This window comes from Narcine bancroftii, chromosome 1 (assembly GCF_036971445.1).
Source record: "Narcine bancroftii isolate sNarBan1 chromosome 1, sNarBan1.hap1, whole genome shotgun sequence".
NCBI lineage: Eukaryota > Metazoa > Chordata > Chondrichthyes > Torpediniformes > Narcinidae > Narcine > Narcine bancroftii.
Genome location: NC_091469.1, coordinates 297,581,312 through 297,603,727, shown reverse-complemented (window position 1 = coordinate 297,603,727; position 22,416 = coordinate 297,581,312). Strand labels below are relative to the sequence as shown.

Genomic DNA, 22,416 nt, shown 5'->3' with positions numbered 1-22,416 from the left:
AGTACGGACAGATTGCAAGTGAATGAAATTCAGAAGGTTTGACAGGTATTTAAGGTGGCAAACAGTATGCTGGTCTTTACTGTGAAGGAGTTGGAGTTTGTGATGCTTTTACCCTGGGAAAAAGATTGTACTGGCCCACCCTATCAATGCCTCTCATGGCTTTTATAAACCTTTAGCAGGTCAACCCTCAAAAGGTTAGGGGAACTGGCACAGGAGCCAAGGACTGCATAAATCAGCCATCATCTTACTGAACAGAGGGGCAGGCTTGAGGGACCAAGTGGCCTACAACTGTTTGCTGGTGTTTTTGTGACCAAAAATGAAGTAAAATATCAGTTCTGGGAGGGTTATCACTCTGCTTTCCCATGGTCATCTTGTATGGATCTTACTCAGAGAAGGACCGTTCTTAGACCAGGTAACCCTAATGAAGCAATTAGCGAACTCTGTTACAGCACAATGGCCCAGGTTTGAGTCAGGCACTGTCTGCAAGGAGTCTGTATGTTCTCCCCATGTCTGTGTGGGTTTCCTCCGGGTACTCCGGTTTCCTCCCACCCTTTAAAACATACAGGGTTGCAGGTTAATTGGGTGTAAAGGACCTTTTACTGTGCTGTATGTCTAAAATTAAAAATAAATTTAAACCATTTTTTGAGGGCTACATATCATACACCCCAATCCATGACCATCCTTCCAGTTTGTGATATGGCAGTGTAACCCAGATATGGAGTTTGGGATGAGGAGAAGTAATTGTATAATAGTTGTAACAACCTCAATCGTTGGTTCTGATTTCTTGTTGGGACCCATTTTCTTTTACACAGTGGTATTATTTAGTTCACTGACGGATGCAGCAGGGAAAAAAAAAATGCCTCTCCTACCAAAAAAAATTATGCTCACCTGCAGAAGCCTGTGTCATGTGTCCCAAAGTCACTCTTATTGAAATAGGACAAGCTGGCACTTACATAGCCTTTCAAGCACCTGAAAAAAAAATTAAACACTTTTAGTAAAAAATACCCAACAAAGTTGTACTCAGCACACATGCAAATTCACATTTCAAATCCTAAAAGGATGGACTCAATTTCCACTGAACTTCTCGATTGCTTTAGCAGATCAGTAAACAAGAATGGTGTACAAAACTTTTGAGACTATGGTTCTGGAAAGGTTTCTGCTTAATTATTATTTTATATTAATACAGGTTCACCTAATCTAAATTTTTCTTTTCCCAGTGGAACAGAATATCCCTGCTCAGACAATAGACACATGTTGTTGATTTATCTTTCACACTGGTTCCATCAAGCCTTATTAATGTGCTTTAATTTGTGGCTTGCTAACATCGTAGTGAATTAGGTTCAAATTCAGGGAGGCTTCTGTTCAGTGAGCAGGGCCAGGATTGCATTATCGTCAGGTATGAGCAAACTGAATCTGCAGAAGTTTGAATGAGAAGCAAATTATTATTGAGTCCTTCACTTTATGATGTACATGTAAAATTCGATAGAATAGAATTCTTTCACACACATGTAAAAGTCAGGCCAGATGTTTACAATCTATTGCTGTAACTCCCACACCGGGGTGGATCAACTTTGATAGAAACAAGTCAGAGAATAGAATCTCAAGGAAATTAAAGCACAGAGTGAAATAATTTGGCCCATTGAGTGTAAGTCAGGAACATACATATTGAGCTTCAAGAATCATTGAATGATTATGATAAGCATATTGAAGTTATTGTCACTCAGGTAAGCGTTAAGCATCTCATTAACAACCAAACCAGCACTATTTCCACAGCAACCTCAATAGTGTGTAAAATCAGACTTGGTGTCAATGAGCAATGGCTCTGATCCTAGAACTTTCCTTACTGGTGGGGTGGGATATCCAAGGTCATTGGAGTCCATGTATGCTCCATTACAATAACTGCCAAAAGACACTGGAGCTTAAAGCGAGGGTGTTTATTCTAATTCTAATAGCAAGAAACATAAACATGGTGCTTATATTTTACGTGCATATATAATAACCCCATAACATCTGACTACATGACACTTATGTAAATACGTTTTTTTTTATTTAAAAATTTACACATACAGCAAGGTAACAAGCCATTTCAGCCCATGAGCCCAAATTAACCTACAACCCCCAGTATGTTTAGAACGGTAGGAGGAAACCGGAGCCCCCAGGAAAAACTCACGCAGACACGGGGGAAACGTAGAAACTCCTTACAGATGCAGTGGGATTCAAACACTGGCGCTGCAACAGTATTGTGCTAACTGTCCAAACATTACACCACAGGTACCATCTCATTGTCAAAGAACTACCCATCAGAGGCATGACAGTCTGGATAGGAGAAACCACATCTTGGCCTCTGGACAGGCATAACCATCAGGGATTCTTCAATCATGGATGATTACATTGAGAGGGAGCAAAGAAATTTAGTTGAAAGTGCACAACCCGCACAAGCTGTTGGTCTTTGAGAAGAGCCAACTACTTCAAAAGCAAAAATGTCTGGATTTATCACAGAATCATTAAATGAAGCAAAAATTATTTTTTGCTACTTGATTTATAAACAAGCCATTTGTGTCAGCAAATATTTACAAATGAAAATACGCCCAAACAGATCATCCAATTCAAAAATGTGGCTGAATGCCTGAGCTTGCATTGTCACTGCCATTTAAGCCTGAGCGTGCTATCGGTGTTCCTCCTTGCAGCGATGTTCCTGCTCAGATCCTGGTCACTATGGTGGACTTTATCCTTGATGACTGCGGGTAACAGGGCACTGTATTCCCTAAGGCTAGCCAGGGTGTCACAGTCCTGGGGTGGGAAGCTATGAAATCCCCTTGGGTAGCCCTGACGCAAGGGCACATTTTACCTCAGAGTCTAACACTCAAGGAATCCTCCCCTCTTGGCTCCCACTGCATTGTGCCCTTTTCTTCTCTGACGGGTCCCACGGTTAGGTGTGAGTCAGCACGTGCGTGAAGGGGAGAGCCGTTGCCCTGTTTCATTGTTTGACTGTTTATCTAATAAAGAACATTTGTAATTGTGAATCAAGTCTTGGAGCTTGCTTTCTGCTGCACCTCATGAACCTTTCAACACAACAGAAGGTAGAACAGTCCTAACCCCCAGGGATGGCTGCTTTGTGAACAGCACAAATGCCATTCCTATCGTGGGACACTGAATGGCCGAGTTAGTGGGACACAAGTGTAAAAGGAGACTTTTCATTGAGGTCCACAAAAAGTGACCTAGCTTTTAATTATGTGGGCTGTTGCTACTCACGCGCAAGCAGATCCTGAGATGGGAAGGCTTGCTGTGGAAAGTCATACAACGATGGCCCAAGGATATGGACAACATCCTACGTGACTGCTTTGAGTCAATAGATTGATCCATCTTCAAAGATTAATAGATGTATTTATTTACAACATAGTTGAAGCAGATTCTGACCATTAAAACTCATGCCACCCATTTATACCCAAAATAATCTACCATGTTTTTGAGGGGTAAGAGGAAACTGAAGCATCTGGGTGATGCACCATCAATTACCTGAAAGACTGTTGTTGAGAAACCAATAGGCTTTTATTCACTTAAGAAGAATGGCAATGTGATGATACACTGCTAGCCTACTGCAGGGGTTGATCTCTGTACCTGCAGGAAGACTACTGGAGGACAGACTACACCTGGCTGGCTGTCAATCAGCTGACCTGAATAGACCCTTTGGGGATTAACTCCACCCGGCCGGCTGTCAATCACCCAACCAGGATATAGTCCTGAGCCAGTCACTCAGGATCGACCATCACAGCCGCTACGGTAGCAGAGACTTTTAGCCAAATAAAGCCTGTTGTTCAGTCTTCAAGTTTATGTCTGCTTATTGCTGCTGCAGTGGATCATAGGCACATCCAAACTGTTCGACTGCCCTACACTGAGAAGGGGGTTGTGAACAGTCACCTCTATACAGTAGCCTGCAGGGAAGGACCACATGCACAATCGGCCAATAGGTATTCCTGACCAGACAATTCTATGCAACAGCGGTTTACCACACGGGAGAAAACCCAGGCAGGTCTTGGAGGAAACGTACAAAACACTTGCAGACAGCACTGGATTAGAAGCCGGGTCACTGGCGCTGTAAATGCATTTCACTAACCGCTTCATTAACCATGCTGCCCACGGTTCAGCGAGACGTCATTGATGTGTAGAAGACTGCATGACCACGGAGACGATAAATGTGTTCACCAATTGGAAACCATGGATTAGCCTGGAATTTGACTCACTCCTAGAGGCCAGGTTAGAGGCATCCAATTCAGAAGACCTGCCTTTTTAAAAAAAAATCCAAGTACAAACTCTGCGAGGCCATCAAAAAAAGTCAAGAGGCAAGACCACATCAGGTTGAAACCTCAAGTGAGTAACTGAAATGCGTAGCAACTATGGTAAGCTTGCAAGGTATCACAGAGTAGCAAACAAAGCAGACAGCATAGCGCATGATAGCCCAATCAGCTAAAAATGCCCTATGCTCACACTGAACAGAGAGCCAGCTGGGATGACACCCATATCAACTCTTACAGATCATGCTACACCCAAGCAGGATAACCTCAGCATATTTGTCCCGAGAGCCTGCGCAGGTCACAGGTCGAGGTATTCACAGATATCTTTGTTCTCTCCCAGCAACAAGTCATAGTTCTGGCATGCTTCAAGGCCACCAGTACCAAAGAAGAGCACATAAATGGGTCCAAATGACAACAGACCTGTGGCTCTGCCAACCACTGATATGAAATGCTATGAGAGGCAGGTCATGGCTCGCATCAGCTCCAGCCTCCCAGCCAGCCTTGACCCACTTAAATTTGCCAACCATCCAAACCGTTCCAGTGCAGATGCCATCTCTCTGGCTCTCCTCTTGGCCCTGGAACGCATGCGAATGAAGAAGCTGAGGAAATTTCTGTCTGGGCAGAAGTGAAATGGATTGCCGAAAGACCTCAAATGACTTCTGCAACGAAATAAGCCTGCCTGACAAAATAGGCCACTGCTGCCACATTTGAGTCCTGCGAATGAAGTGAGTGACTGAACACTTTGGTCCATCCATTGCAGGAGGAATCAAAACAACACCAATTCGTGAATATTGTTCATCAACAAAAACAAATATGATATGATAAGAAGAACATACATCTTCTTTACATTTAACTTCTGGAATTCTCCAACACCAGTATGGAAGCATAACCCACACAATGAGTGCAGAAGCTCACAGAATGTCCACCAAACCCTTAAGAAACTCGAGAGGCTGGCAAGAAGACTGTTGACGTGAACTATTCAGGCATTGGTGTCCATTCTGTTGGGTACTGGAGATACATACAACCTCTCACAGTTGCAGTCCAGAATCAGAATGTATTGTTATGTCACAAAATTTGTTGTTTAGTGGCAGCATTACAGTGCAAATATTGCTCCAAATTACATTTTAAAAATAAATAAATAGTGCAAGAAAATTGAGAAAGTGAGTTCTCTTAAAATAGTCTTTGCAGTTCATTGCCCATTCAGAAATCTGATGGCAGAAGAGAAGCTGTCCTTGTGATACTGGGTGTGCATCTTCAGCCACCAATGCCAACTTCCTGATGGTAGGAGAGTGAGGAGGGTATGACCTTGGAGATGTTCTCGGTGGAGTGAAGACTGTTGTCCGTAACTTTGCTGGCCGAGTTAACAAATCTTTGGAATTTCTTTCTCTTTCCTGTGCATTGGCACCATACTAGACAATGATGCAGCCAGACAGAATGCTCTGCAGGGTACACCTCCATAAATTTTGAGGAGTCTTTGGTGAGATACCAAACCTTCTGAACTTCCTTAGGTAGCATTGCCACTGGTGAGCCTTCTTTTTGATTTACCTTGACATAGAGGCCCCAAGACAGATCCTCAGAGATGCTGACCACCAGGAATTTGAAGTTATTCACTGTTGACCTCTTGATGAGGACTGGTTCAGGTTCTCCTGATTTCCTTCTGGTGACCACAATCCATAGTGGATAATGGATAAGGGAAATCATCGACTTAAATTTGATCTTATGTTTCCAAAGTTTAACAAATAGAGCAAGTACAAAGTAGAACAGACAAGGAAGAAACTGTGGATATAGAGCTTCTGAATTTTTAGGAACCTGTGTTAAAGTTGCATGTAAGAGGTCCTAGCATAAAATTCAAGCAAACACAGTTTGGGGCATTATATTAGTAAAGAATGACAATTGACTGATGGACAAAAAACAGAGTAGGAATAAACTTTGAGGAGTGGTAGGCAGATGCCACAGATCGTCATTGGTAAGGCTTCAATGAAGGTTTAGTGAGTGGTTAAGCACATGGCAGATGTAAAAGAATGTTGATAAATGTGAAGTTCGTCACTTTGGATAGAAAAAAACAGAAAGGGGGAGTGATCGATGTGGACATGTCAATATACAAAGGGAAATGGATGTCCTGTACACATGTCACTGAAAGAAAATGTGAAAGTGCGGTGAACATTTAAAACATCAAATGCTGAATTAGCCTTCATTGCAGTTTTTAAGTACAGGAGTAAGGATGTCTTGGTACGATTGGTGAGATCACACCTGAAGCAACAACCATCTGTTTATTATTCATTTCCCTGGGCCATCCAGTTTAGGTCTGTGGGGTTATTATAATGTTTTCCATTGACAATATAGTGCTTTTTTTTAAACCATTTGTACTTTTTAAACATGTTACCAATTTATTAAATGTTTTCCTTACCAGCTAAAACAAATACCTTGACTTTGTACACATTTCTTTTGGCGACATGAATTGAAAGAAATATATCAACTAACGAAATTGCCAATTCTTAGACTGTAGAACCCAAGGAAGTTACCAATACCTTACTGACACATTTTAAAGTAGCAATGGTGCATTGAATATGGAAATAAAACATGTCATTTAAAATTTTAAATCCAAACAGATTGAGTAAATGAAGAGGATAAAAATAAATATGTCAAAATATTTTACGTTTTTACAAGTGAAATTGAAATTCACGGTGGGCAGCTGGAATAGTTATTGCACTTTTAATGGTGTCTCCACCTCCCTGACATGTTCATGCATCCAATCAAAAATACACACCACATTATGAGATGCTTAAATGTCTTAGAATATTGATAATCAAAATTGACTTTAGAACTTCAGGAAATGAATTAATTAGAGTCAACCATATTTAATGAAGCACAGATATTTTATACTGAATTATTTTTGAGTAGCCCTTGTACTTGCCAAGTGAACAAGTCCCACTGGCTCAAGTCTCAAACAAAATGATCTGTTTTTAATGAGATAACCAAGAATCCTTCATCAACACACATTATGTCATGGCAGATTTTACTGTTTAGATTTGATCATGTATAAAAATACAAGAAACTGTAGTACTTTTCCTGTACATATCCCTGGTCTGCACAAGGACCATATTTGTATGTGTAGACAAAGCGGGGGATGTAGTCCGAGGTGATGGCAATCACAAAGGCATTGGTGATCACTGCCAGCACACCGATTCCTTCCAGGATTCCATACCAGATTCCTAGTAAAGAAAAACAAAATCAGTCTTGAAAAAGAAGAAAGCAAAATCTAAAGTCTCTGGACCTAGAAGGGGAGATTTTAATAAGTCAGAAGAAAGGTTGCTCATAATGTACTGAGAAGAGATAAACTTCTTTTGAATGATAATCATTAATTCATAATACCAAGTATTCTCACACTTTGAAAATGTATTTCTTTCAAATGCTATCTAAGAAACAATGACCCTTTACTTCCTATGGATAATGCGTGACCTGCTATGTTTCTCTAACACGCTTGAGTATTGTGCTCAACTCCAGTATGTCCAGACTTTCTTCTTTAAATAATGATGAGGTGAGGGATTGGTATGCAAACCTTAATGATTCAAAGTGCAGCAACAATAGAAAATAGGTTTAGATGGGGTGATATGAGCATTAGTTGATCGTTTGAGGACCAGGGGACATAGCTTCAAAGTGCTGGACAAAGGTGGGCTTGAAAAGACATTCCTGCTTTCATGCGTTGAAATTGTAGGAAATTTTGCTTGCAAGATTGACAGTAATAGAGCCACTCAGAGATTTTGAAAGTGAAATTTAAAGGTTTTTTGGGGAGAAAATAATTTGCAGGGTTGTGGAGAGAAAGTGGATCACAGAATCGGCAGGACAAATGGCTGTCTTCTCTGATGCAAGAAATCCATTATTCTCAACACCATGGATAAATTGCCAAATGATTCTTGTCCTCTTTAATGATAAGAATTCTGGTCATTGAAGAATTCTTTGTCCAAACCTCAATTCTACCCATTCACTGCAAGTGATTGCATCAACCTGTTTAAAACTGACACATCGACTGATTTTTTGTTTGCCTTTCACCCATGTATAGGAGGCATCAGCTGAGATTTTAATACTTATGCCATGAAAACTTTAATTAACTTTCAGAAAGTAGGCAAATTTTAGTTCTTGGATAGAGCGGATTAATTAAATTCCATAGAACCATTTTACCATTCGATGATCTGCATCTTACATTTAGAATTGTAGCAGTGGTGCATGTACTTCCTTTCCCCATGTGGATCTAATTGGAACTTCCATGGTTCCAAAATTCAAAATCAACACCTCTGCCCTTCCTGAGTGATGTGCAAACTCTGTATCTACATTTAAAAAAAAGCCTCACGTTCTCAGTATGGAATTCAGCCTGGTTTAACAATATAGATTTATTTTGTGCATCTCAGGTTAAAACATAAATGCAGTAGTGCAGGACCTAAATTCTCCAGGCCTTGAAGTAATGGTTGGGGAAAGCACTGCATGGAAGGGTACAGAGGAGTGCGGAAGAAAAGAGGGACCTGGGAATACAAATATGCAATTCCTTGAAAATGGTGTCACAGGTGGATAGGGTCGTAAAGAGAGCTTTTGGCATTTTGGGCTTCATAAATCAAAGTATTGAGTATAAGAATTGGGATGTTATGGTAAAGTTATACAAGACATTGGTGAGGCCAGATTTGGAGTATTGTGTGCAGTTTTGGTCACCTAACTACAGGAAAAATATCAATAAGATTGAAAGAGTGAAGAAAAGATTTACTAGGATGTTTCCCAACTTCAGGAACTGAATTTTTGGGAAAGATTAAACAGGTTAGGAGTTTATTCTTTGGAGCATAGAAAACTGAGAGGTGATTTGATAGAGGTATTTTAAATTATGAGGGGGATAGACAGAGTAAATGTAGATAGTCATTTTACACTGAGGGTAGGTGAGATACAAACCAGAGGGCATGGGTTAAGAGTGAAAGGGGATAGCAAGAGAAAAACTGTTATTACCAAAATTGTTTCTAAATTGAGCCCATAATTCTCAATATAGAAAAAGAAAAAGGTGAAAAGAAACATAAAATTGCCAACATAGATGATTTTTTAAGACAACTTCAATTCCATTTCTACTCAAGAAGGGCGATTCACTAATTTATTAAAATGTAATCATAAAAGTAAATTATGTATATTAATCACCTAATAATAAAATCAAAAATTTGGAAGTGATAATCCCCCGATCCTTTTAGTCGTTTGAAAATGGGCTTTGTTTATGTGACTGTTTTCCCTGCAATATATATGAAGAAATAACCAAGTCTAATGAGTTAAAGAAAGATTCCCAAATAGAAATTGATAAGGCTTGAAAAAAGTACAGAAATTTAGGTAAAATGTTCACTTTAATTGAATTGATATGTCCAGAGTGGTGATCATTCCAATAATAATACTTTAATCTGACAAAATAATACCAAGAAATTTTCTTTCAATAAATGCTTATAACTCTTCGTAATTATAATTCTGAAGTATTGAAATTAGTCTTCCACTATTTTGAACAGGAAATTAGGATACATTGAAAAAGATCCCTTTAATAGTAATAGTTCATTCTTGTGCAAATTTAATTTATAACCTGAAAATTGGCCAAATTGGGCAAGCAAAGTTAATATATTTGGTGTAGAAACCTCAGGATTTGAAAAAAAGTGCAAAAGATCATCTGCGTAAATGGACACTTTACATTCAACTCCATTTCCCTTAAATTCTCTACAGTGTCGGAAGTCGACAGCACGAGGTTCCAATCCTATATCAAAAAGCAAAGGACTTGATCAATGATTCATCTTTTATCCATGGCATTGTTAATTACAATTTAAGGTGGTACATAGAATACATGTCCAAATTTTAATTATCTTGTTTTTATGCAGATGTTGATCCATTATGTAAGAAGTACAATAATTAAGCTTTTTGAAGCTTAATTGATCCATATCTTTTGGAGTGTCCCAATTTAGGAAAATTTTGGGAAAACATTTCTCAATCTTTATCAATGATTATTAAGATCAAAACAGAACCTTGCCCTTAAAATGACTTGGTTTTTTTCTCATGAACCAGATATGCTTCTGTTTGCATCTCAAGAGAAAGTTTTAACTTTTATCATATTGATAGCCAGACGAGCAATTTTAATGAAATGGAAAGTTGACTCGTCGCCTACTCATACACAATGGTTACATGATGTAATGTCACATTTGAGCTTGGAAACAATTAGATACAATAATAAAGATAGAAAGCTTCAATTTGAAAAGATGCAGGTCCCATTCGTACAATACTATCAGGATTGGAAGAATTAAGAAATCCAAATGCTCTGGAAATTCTCTGTCTAGTTTCTGAAGGTCACTATTTGATCCACATCTTTACATTCTTTTATATAAGGTAACCTTGATTAGAGGGAGGGTGTAGATTAGTGTTAGCTTTTTTGTTTCCTTTTTTTTAAGGTAACTAGTTATTTATGGGTTTAATTATGGTTGTCTGAGATCATATCATTAAGTTAGACAGAAAGTACTTCATGTCTTGTCCAAAAGATTGCATAATGCAACTTATTTGGTCTCTATCTAGAATTATTTTTAAGAAATAATGTTAAATAAACAAAAATGATAAGCATTTTGAATTACATTTATATTAATTTGTGATATGTATATGATATGCATACTTTGTTATATTAGTAGATTTAGTATGTAGGATTTATGTATAAACTCAATAAAAATATTTTGAAAAGAATTAAAGGGGAAATGTTTAGGGGAACATCATCACACAGAGAGTGGTGGGAATATGGAATGAGCTGCCAGCTGAGGTGGTGAATGCGGGGACTCAACTTTAACATTTAAGAAGAATATGGACTAGTACATGGATGGGAGAGGTATGGAGGGCTATGGATTGGGTGCAGGTCAGTGAGACTAGGCATAAAAACAGCCTAGACTAGAAGGGGAGAAGGGGTCTTCTTCTGTGCTGTAGTGTTCTAATACAGGCAGGCAGCATGGACAGATTATACTGTGTTATATTCCATCTCTCTTCAGGGAGGAGAATTAGTACCTGAACACCCTGATGGACGTAGCTTCTTCCTGAGGATCTGTGTCCTCCTCCATGACCCTTTTTCTTCTCTGTATGCCTCAGTTTAACCACCACACACCAACTCCCTCCCACCCACAACCCGTGTTATTTCAAGTCATGGACAACTGATTTGTGAAAAATCCTGAAGAAGTCAGTAAATGCTAGTTCAGGATAGTTGGGCGGCATCGTTAGCACAGTGGTTCGCACAATGCTGTTACAGTGCCAGCGACACAGGTTCGAATTCAACACTGTCTGTGAAGAGTTTATAGGTTCTCCCCATGTCCATGTGGGTTTCCTCTTGGTGCTGAGGTTTCCTCCCACCCTCCAAAAAAAATTGTATGAGATTTGTAGGTTATTTGGTTTATCAAGAAGGCATGGGCTCATGGATCAATAGGGCCTGTTACCATGCTGTAACCCTCAATTAAAAATTAAACCCTAAATCTGCAGTTTAATGATTTCCATTTGAGCTAATAAAATATATATATATAAAAAAATTAGGCAGACTTGGAACATTCTTCATATGGGGTTGGTATTTCTCTTGTTTGGGAACTAGAGATCAGAATCTCAAAAGAAAGAATCAGCCTATCAGGACAGACATGAGAAATAATTCCTTCACCCAGAGTTTTGTCTCTTAGGAATCATTGCCCTCCAAAAAGGCACTCAGGCTCTGTTGCTGTGCATACCCAAGGTGAGATTAACATCATTTGAATATTGCGCGATATAGAGTCAATTTGGAAAAGTGGGTCGAGGTGAAAGATCAGCCAAGATCTTACTGAATGGTGGTGCAGACATTAAAAGTCAAATTGTCCACGTCAATGTGAAACCGTGAATTTTAGTGAAAATCCTTGCACAGTCAGTGATGGGCTCAGTGGCCTTCTTTGTGAACTGCATAGTTCAATCATCACATTATCGACCTACTCCAGCACCACCAGCCTGAGGAAGCAGACTTTTCCCTGCTCAACCCAAGAAATTCTTCATCGGTTTTAAAAATAGCCACATTAAAGCTCCTCTAATCTTTGTTTGTTTGAATGGAAATTGCCATAAGAATTTAATCTCTTGCCTTTGCAATAACTAACAATTCTTGCAACATTGTGAATCTCCACAGTCTATTCTCAATTGCTTTTAAATTCACTCTTTAGTGTAACGTTCATTAGCCTGATTGTGGCCAAACCAATAATCCAGGTAAATTTAATACCTAGCTGTGCCCTAACCTATGTTCTACATGAAGACATTATTTGTTTTATCATGGAAGCTGCTGTGGTGCTTTTGTGAAAGAGAAAATAAACTCTAGAAATCTATTTAAGCACAAAATGCATGAACACTCATACTTTGAGCCAGGTTATCAAATTCCTAGGTACACTCTGAACTTCAACATTTTTCTATTCAGTATTGCCACACATTTGAGAAATCCTTTCGAAAATATGTTAAAAATTTAAAAGGTGCCTTTCAATGCTCAACTAACTTGTCCACTATTACATAGATTTATTTGTTTATAATCTAGCCCAAAATATTGTGACAGATTATATGTTTTAAAGGAGATAAATTGTGTGAGGTTTTTAGTTAGACCACACACAGATACAAACATTTCAAAAGAGATCTCATTTAAAACGCTGGAGATCTGCTCAAGCCAGACAGTCCAGGCTCTGAGTACCTTTGCAGAAACTTTGAAGAATACTTAGAAGGACTTCACAAGTAGGTGTTAATTGGACATGCTGGGGAGTAATGGATTATTGTTTTGGAAAGCAACAGATGAATGGACTTGAAGATTGGATCCATTGTGTCACAGTCTGAGTGCAGTTTGCTGTTCTAAGAGAGTCATGTGGTTTTGCAAGCAGAGTCAAACAGGCTTTTCTCAGAGAGAGAGAGAGAGAGAGAGAGAGAGAATTCAGTTCTCCAGCAGCAGTTGGGACTGGAATAGGACAAGCTGGCAAGCTTGTGGAAAAACCCCATTTTGAAGACGGGTTGTGAGTTCTTAGTTCAGCCTGGTCAAAGCCCTTGGGGTCCATACAAGAGGAGATGGTTAGCTGTATAATGTTTCACTTGAAATAAGGGAACCAGAAAAGGAACTCTGAGGTGACCTGAAAGAAAGAGGTTATCGTCTAAAAAACCCTGATGGGGCAAGTTTCTTCAGTAATACATTGAAGTGGCTGATTAAAAGGAATCAGTTGTCGGTGTCCAACAAGCAACAAATCTCTCTCTGAAAACCAATAAGAACCTTCCTGAGCGGTAACCAATTACCTTTCCAGCATCAAAGCCTGGTGAAATTCATAAATGTTAAATTCTGTGCACAGTACAAAAATTGGCTGCAACTGGTGAACTTGGAGGAATGAGAAGTGAGATTGGACTGTGAATCAAAGAATTTTTCTGAATTTACACACACATGTGCACTTAGAATTAGAAGGGGGTTAAGTTAATAGTAATGTTAAAGTTTGATCCTTTTTTTGTTTAAAGATAATTAAAAGCAACTCTTGTTTAAGTAACCATTTGTATTGGTGAATTTCTATTGCTGGTGGGTTTTGGGGTCCTCTGGGCCTGTAACAATATATTTAATTGCCTCAATAGACTAACAGGATTAATGACTCAAGTTTAGACTGTGTGAGATTATGGGTGCCTTGCCTGCTACTGCTTTAACTCGTAACCTTCAACATCCAAAAAGGCCACCTACATTGTCTGTGTCTTTGATACATCTGGCTTCGTGAAGCTATTTCTTTGGAGATGTCAAATGATTGTAGGCAATCAGATTAACTCAGTTAATTTCCCCAGTTTCAGTACAAATTATTCTGCTGAATCTCTCTGGCAAGCCAAAACTAGAAGTCATTTGTACATTTCTTCTCTTTTTAAGCATTGCAACAGCACAAATGTTGCACGAATAAGAAAACTGCCCAAAGCAAATACCGTGGCTGTGTCAACTTAAATTGGAAATTCTGGAAGTATCATGAAAATTTATAAATCGTTGAAAAAAACAACAACACATGATTGGGAAATCTTGGTATGTGTTATTAAAATTGATATGTCATAGAGGTGGACCAGACAAGTGTTATTAACAGACTATAACCACCACTATACTGACCAATGGGAAAACATCTCCATCTGTTATACCAATAGGGTGGAGTATCTCTACAGCCATAGCCAATAGCAAGCAGCCAGTATAATACACGCAAGCCCCCCCCCCCCCCCCATTACATCATCACAACCTCAACTTAAACAAGCTGTCCACAGAGCCTGGATAGAGGTGCAATTAAGTAGAGATGCTGCATCATAGTTCCAGTGACCAGAGCTCAATCCTGACCTCCACTGTCAACTAGATTTTATAAACTTCCATAAATTTCTATCAAGTCACCTATCAGCATCCAACACACCTGATAAAAACAACCCAAAGGTTGTCTAACCTTTCCTCAATGATTATTCACTGTTGTCCAGACAACATCATGGTAAATCTCCATTCCAACACCTCTACATCCTTCCTGTAATGGGAAAAACTGGAATTGCACACAATACTCCAAGTGCACGGGATCTATGGAACCATGGCTATGTGGTATCAGAAATTGCTTGCTTTAGGAAGTATTGCTGGATGGGAAGTATTGGGCCTGGAGGTCAGTGACTAGTAGAATTCCTCAGGGATCCATTCTATGGCCCCTGATCTTTGAGATGTTTTAAAAGTAAATGATCTGAATGAAGAAGTTGAGGAACCCATCAGCAGATGATACGGAGGTTGGAGGAGTTGTGAATAGAGATTGTCATTGGTTACAACAGGATAAAGATAAGATGCAGAGTTGGGCAGAAATGTGGCTGATGGAGATCAATCTGGATTAGTGTCAGGCGATGCATTTTGAAAGATCAAACTTGAAAGCAGACTACATGGTTAATAGTAGGATACTTAACAGTGTGGAAGAACAGAGGGACCTTGGGATCCAATTCCATGGATCTCTTCAAGGTTGCTGCAACAGTTCATTGGATAGTTAAGGAGGCCTATGGTATGTTGGGCTTCATTCGTCTGGAGATTGAGTTCAGGAGACATGGGATGATGATATAGCTCTATAAATCTCTGGTTAGATCCCACTTGGAATATTGTGTTCAGTACTGGTCACCTCATTATAGGAAGGATGTGGAAGCTATGCAGTAGGTGCAGAGGAGATTTAACAGGATGTTGCCTGGAATGGAAAATATATTTTATGTGGCAAGTTTAACAGAAGTAGTGTTTTTCTCTTTGCAGCAAAGAAGGATGAGAGATGACTTAATAGAGATCTGCAAGATTATGAGAGTTTTAGATAAGGTAGACAGCTAGCAACATTTTCCCAGGCTGGGAGAAGTAAACACCAGAGGACATCTGTACAAAATGAAGGGAGGGGAGTTTAGGAGAGATGTCAGCAGTTAGTTTTTGTGGTGCTACCACTATGTACATATATATATATGTATGTACTTTAATGGGCTGGCCCACTCTCTGAAGCTGTGATATCCCAGATATCCCCATAAAGGCTGTTGCGCCCAAACCCATCCCTCAGTATCTGCCTTTGGAACCAGACCAGAAGCCTGCAAGCTGTGCTGACACTTTAAGGTGATTAAAGCCCATTAATCATGATTCTTTGTCTGATTGTGGTTGATTGGTAGTACAGTTATGTTACACAGAGTTTACACAGAGACTCTTAGACAGGCATGTGAATGAAAGAAAAATAGAGGGTGAAGAGGTAGGGAAGGTTTATATTTGTGTAGATATAGATCGGCACATCATTGCAGACAGAAGGGCCTGTACTGTGCTGGAATGTCCCATGTTCTCTGCATCCAAACGGCCGACTTTTGTTTCAGTTTGTAAAGCTTATCACTAGACTCTCCATTAATTTTCCTTTCATTGTACAGTGCTTCAGTGGCAGACTCTTTGAGGAATTATTGGTATAAATATTCAAATCTAACAGAATTACAAAGTGCTATCAATGAGAAGTAACATAAGTACACAAGTTTGCTGTCTTGATTATTTCAAGGGCTTTCTCAAACCTTTAATAATCTATTATTATGAAAGAAAAATATGGCATCAAGTTAGGTAGATGAACTTTGTTGATCATAATAAGCTATTTCTTAAAATTCTTATTTTCAAATAGACAAAAGTGGCATTTTGAAAGTATGAGGTATTCAATGGAAAACTTCAGATATAGTTCTGTGTTAGAGCTCCCTCCTGTGGCCAACAGAGGGATCTATTTCTAAGGTGAATACATATTCATATATTCATCATTTAATTATATACTCTATCAGAAATAAGTTAACTATTACTGTATATTTTGATTACAGTTGAATCATTGGACAAGGATTTTTTTAAACCTTGCTGAGGTTTAGTAGAAGAAAGCATCCTTCAGTTTTTCCACCAAGAACTGGAGCCACTGATGGGAATGGGATTCTGGAATCATGGATGTTACATTATGTATCCCCATCATCTGCCCCCCCCCTCCTCCAAAACATATGTGATGTGCACTATTAGTTTGCAACTAATACCTCTGAAATTCACATTGTCAAGCTGTTAAGTGATAATTGTGTCCTGCTAGTGCCTTGGCATTGTCACCTCAAAAAGGTACAATTTGGTGACAATTTTAAAGTCTAGATTCTTCTTCAAGGAGAGGTGGTCATGTGGCTGCAGTCAATGGCGGCAGCTATTCTATTATCTGAAGTTTACCCAAAAGTTTGTTTGGATGATCAACACAGGATTTTTCAGAATTACCAAAGGCAGGAGGTGAGAAGAACAGGAGATGAGAACCGAAGACCAGGGAGCAGGTGTAGGCCTTCTGGTAGGATGGCCATTCCAAAGAAGTACATGGTCATAGGTTACCATTTAATTTAAATGGTATTGCAAAAAAACAACAAATGCAAACTCACTCACCAGTGAGTGTTCCACTGGCCTGGGAAACCTCCCCAGGAAGGCATCCGTGACGGGGATTGGCTACGGAGGGGGTATGACAGTGATCGACGGCAGCCAGCATTTTTCTTTCCGTGAGAATTAATCATTATTTTAAGGTTTAAAAAGCCTTCCCTTGTTGTTTGTTGTTGGTTAAACACCGTTATAAGTGATTTGTTGTTGCTGTCTTAATTATTTCAAGGGCTTTCTCAAACCTTTAAAAATGACCACTTCTCTGAAAAAAAATTATCCAACATAGGCCCGGTTCTGACCATTTTTGATAATTGTTGTTGTACTGAATATGATAATATATGGTAACCTATGACTATGTCCTCCTTTGGAATGGCTACTTTCTGGCCTTCAAGCCTGCCCCATTATTCATCAAAACCCCATGGCTTATTTTCTACCTCAGCTCCATTTGCCTGCATTGTAACAATCTCCCTTGAATCTCTTAATATCCAGAAATTAGGGTAAAGAACCCCATGGCTTATTTTCTACCTCAGCTCCATTTGCCTGCATTGTAACAATCTCCCTTGAATCTCTTAATATCCAGAAATTAGGGTAAAGAACCCCATGGCTTATTTTCTACCTCAGCTCCATTTGCCTGCATTGTAACAATCTCCCTTGAATCTCTTAATATCCAGAAATTAGGGTAAAGAATAAGATATATTCACTACTCTTAATACAGAGTAATTTTTTTAACTGCATCCTAAATGGCCCAAAGCTTATGCTAAGACTGTAGCACAATGGTTCTCAACCTTTTTCTTTCCATTCATCTACCCCTTCAAGCAATCCCTATGCCATCTGGGCTCTGTGATTCGTAAGGGATTGCTTAAGGTGCTATGTGAATGGGAGGGGAAGGTTAAGAATCATTGCTCTAGACCCAATGATTACGGAAATATTTTGCTTGACAAAAATTGTCTTTGGCCCATTTCCTTTGGAGTTATAAAACCGCAGTTATAAAAGAAGACCGCAGAGCCCACCTCACTGACAAAAGACAAAGGAGGAAAAACCCAACACAAAACCCCAACCAACCAATTTTCCCCTGCAACCGCTGCAACCGTGTCTGCCTGTCCTGCATCGGACTTGTCAGCCACAAACGAGCCTGCAGCTGACATGGACATTTACCCCTCCATAAATCTTCGTCCATGAAGCCAAGCCAAAGAAGAAAAAATAAAACCGTGCACATAACATACCACCTTACTAATGACAGAGCACCTATGGATTCGGCCAAATGAGGTGTGGAGCCATACAGCATAGAAATAAGCCTATTATGTCCATGCTCACCATCAAGTATGAATCCATATTAACCTTAATTTCCATCAATAGATTCACTTTTATGTCATGGCACCACAAGTTCTCATCTAAGTATTTCTGAAATGATGTAGGGCTGGCTATCTCTTCCATCCCCTCAGGTGTCAGGTTCCAGATTTCAACCACTCCCTGGGTGGAAAATTCTTCCTCTAAACTACTGCCACTTACTTTATACCATTTGGTCACAAGGACCTCTCCAAAAGAAAAGGTTTCTTGCTCATTTGCAGAGATTTCAAATGACATCAGAAACTCTGGCAAATTTCTATAGATGTGTGCTGATCGGCTACATCATGGACTGGTGTGGGGACACCAATACCCTGATTATTGCATTGCAAATGGTAGTGGAGACAGCTCAGGACATCACAGGCAAAATCCTCCCCACCATCAAGAACATCTACATGGAACATTAGAAAGCAGTAGCAATCATGAAAGATCCCTATCACTCAGCACACACTCTATTCTCACTGCTACCATCAGGAAAGAGGTCTAGGTGCCACAAGACTCGTGCCCCCAGGTTCAGGAACAGCTGCTCCCCCTCCCACATCAGACTCCTCAACAACAAACTCAATCAGGGATTCATTTAAGGACTCTCACTTGTGGACTTTATTGACTTTTTTTTCTCTCTGTATTGCACAGTTTGTTTACATTTCTTTATTTGTTTACTTGTGTGCATTGAGTACAGTAATTTTCGTACTGCCATTCATTTGGTACATCCTGGTCTTATCCCAAAAATGCATCACCTCAATTTCCAGGATTAAAAATCCCCTCTGCCACAGTTTTGGCCAATTTACCAGCGCATCTTACCTTTTAGACTAGTATGCAACCTGGTCAAAGGCCAGTACATCCCATCGAACCTCCTACAAGACGCTGAAGTGCTAAATAGCAGTTTGAAGAAGTAACAACCAGAAATTAATGATGAGATGATGCTTGCTTTGGTTTTTAGTAACTGGAAGAGTCAGGGGGCTGGTGAAGATGTTCCACAAGTCTTGGAGAAAATAGCTTGCAAAATAATAGATGGCATCCTGAGTTTTACTTTCAAAACAGAGACAGGTAAATGGGAAAGTGAAGCTTTCAAGACACTTCCTGCTTTGCTACTGATGTAACAACTTCAGTTTCAAACTAAGAGGTTCGAGATAAGGATAACAAGCTTGTCTTTTTTAGGATTTGTTCAGACATGAGGGTGATGAAACTTATTTTAAAAAAGGAAATGATAATCAAAGCCAACACAAATTGGACAAAATAGTGAGACTACTGGGGAAAGGACATGATCTGTACAGTAACTCAGTCATTCAGGATGATGAATTTTACTGGATGCTCAGAGTTCTTACCAACAGAATTTCCTCAAAAACAGCTCAGTCTACATTGGACAGGGCAGTGAATGCTTCCCGTATTACCTATGTCTGTTGCTCTTGCAGGTAATGGTCGTCTCCACTGCGTGACAAATTTGTAGGCATCCAGTCTTATTTCAATGATATTGTTCAGCAGAGCAAGGAGCGGAGCCAGTGGGAAGGCAGCAACAAATATGGTTGTGAAGCCAAACTGTAAGACTAGATGGAAATGAGAACTGCAGTTAGGACATCTTGAGTAATCAAAGCAGTATCATTTACACAGTCACTTCCACATTGAAACAAACATTTGTTTTTATTCTTTCATTCTGTAAAACAGTGTAGTTCAATAACATAGGGACCTTGGGGTTCAAATCCATACATCTCTGAAGGTCGCTGCATAGGTTGATAGGATAATTAAGAAGGCCTATGGGATACTGAGCTCCATTAAAAGGGGATTGAGTTCAGGAGTAGAAAGTTCATGTTGCAACTCTATAAATTTCTGGTAAGATCACACTTTGAGTATTGTGTTCAGTTCTGGCCATCTCACTATAAGGACGTGAAAGCTATGGAGAGAGTGTAGAGGAGATTTACCAGGATGTTGCCTGGATTGGGAAACAAGTCTTATAAGGCAAGGTTAGCTGAGCTGGGACTTTTCTCTCTGAAGTGTTGAAGGACGAGAGGAGACTTGATAGAGGTCTATAAGATTATGAGAGGCATATAGGGTGGACAGCCAGCACTAGTTTCTCAGGGCAGGATCAGCAAACACCAGAGGATATATGTACAAAGGGAGAGGGAGAGGGTTCCCCCCCCCCCCCCCCACACACACAGAGAGTTGTGGGTACCTGGAATGGCTTGCCAGGGTTGGTGATGGAGTGATGGAGGCTGACACATTGGGAGCATTTAAGAGACTTTTAGACACATGAATGAAAAAAAAAGGTTATGGGATAGGGAGGGTTTAGTACTTTTTTTTGTTTAAGGAATATATAGGTTGGCACAACATGTATGCTGTTCCAAGTTTGAGGAAATTTTCACGGTTGAGATATCTATGCTAGAAACTCGCATGGAAGAATTCTTCATTGTTGTACAATTTCTATTAGTCATCCAAAGTCTGGAAATAGATGGTTTAATCAGACTCTGTGTCACTGCTTGTGGAAGTGTGCTGTGAACAAATTGGTTTTTATCTAGCAACTAAAAATGTTTGTGTGGAAAGCACACTGTGATGCCCTGAGATTGTAAAACCAATCCTGGCAATTTTACTATCTGAATAGAGACATAGGACACTACAGCACAGAAACAGGCCCTTCAGCCCATCTAGTCCATGCCAAACTTTTATTCTGCCTAGTCCCATTGTCCTGCAACTAGACCAAAGGTTCTCAACCTTTTTCTTTCCACTCACATACCACTTTAAGTAATCCCTATGCCATCAGTGCTCTGTGATTAGTAAGGGATCGCTTAAGGTGATGTGTGAATGGGAAAGGAAGTTTGAGAGTCACTGCTCCAGACCAATTCTTACTGAAATATTTTGCTTGAGAAAAATTGTCATTGGCCCATTTTCTTTGGAGTTATGAAACCGTGGACATAACGAGTCACTTAGGTGCGAATAAAACAGTGGTTTTCAAACTTTTTCTTTCCACCCACATGCCACCTTAAGCAATCCCTGACGAATCACAGAGCACCGATGGCTTAGGGAATACTTAAAGCGGTATGTGCGTGGAAAGAAAAAGTTTGAAAACCACTGAGTAGACATTGGAGAAACATAGATTTAACTTTTATTGAATTAAGCATGTTTAATTGCATAATGCAATTTCATTAGACATAAAAATGGTTTTGCCACTGATTTTCGTTTGTACTCAGCATCTGATGCCTCAGACAGGAAATCAATTTGCGGATGGTCTTAGTGCAATAGCACATAAGACCATGGAGAGACATGTAAGAATGGGAGCGTGACACAGATCTGAAATGGTTGGCTACTGGGAGGTTTCTGACACTGGTGCAGACAGAGCGAAGGTGCTCGGAGGAGCAATCTCCCAATCTGCATCTAGCCTCTCCAATAGAGAGAAGACTACAAAGGGAGCATGGGATGCAGTAAGTCAGCCCTGCAGATACATAAGTGAAGTGTTGCTTCACTTGGAAGGCCTGTTTGGAGCCACGGACTGTGGTGAGAGAGGAGGTGTGGGTGCAAGTATGGCACCTCCTGCAGTCATAGGGGGAGATGCTTGGGGGGGGGGGGTGTGGGTATTGGTGGGGAGGGATGAGTGCATAAGGGAGTCATGGAGGAAGTGGTTTCCATGGAAGGCAAAAAGGGGAGGAGAGGGGAACATGAGTCTGGTACTGGAATCCTGTTGTGAGTGCCATAAGTTCCAGAGGATAATGTGTTGGATGCAGAGGCTGGTGGGGTGGTAGGTGAGGATAAAGGGGGGCTCTATATTAGTTGCATCTGGGGGCAGAGGGTGCCAGGGCAGATGATTGTGATGTGGGTAATGTAAGGTAAAACATCATGAGATGGGAATGTGTAGGGAGTTACCCTGTACAGGGCAGTAACAAG

The 22,416-nt window shown here is 39.9% G+C and overlaps 1 protein-coding gene across 1 annotated transcript in view; it reads right to left on the bottom strand.

Annotated features, from left to right (window-relative positions):
- Positions 1 to 22,416, bottom strand: part of ano3 (anoctamin 3) — a 344,977-nt gene that overhangs the window by 14,291 nt on the left and 308,270 nt on the right. The window contains exons 22-24 of the mRNA XM_069905103.1: positions 19,938 to 20,090; positions 7,357 to 7,504; positions 889 to 969 (exon numbers count right to left, since the gene is read on the bottom strand). Coding sequence (XP_069761204.1) covers positions 889 to 969; positions 7,357 to 7,504; positions 19,938 to 20,090 — 382 coding nt within the window. The remainder of the gene's footprint in view (positions 1 to 888; positions 970 to 7,356; positions 7,505 to 19,937; positions 20,091 to 22,416) is intronic.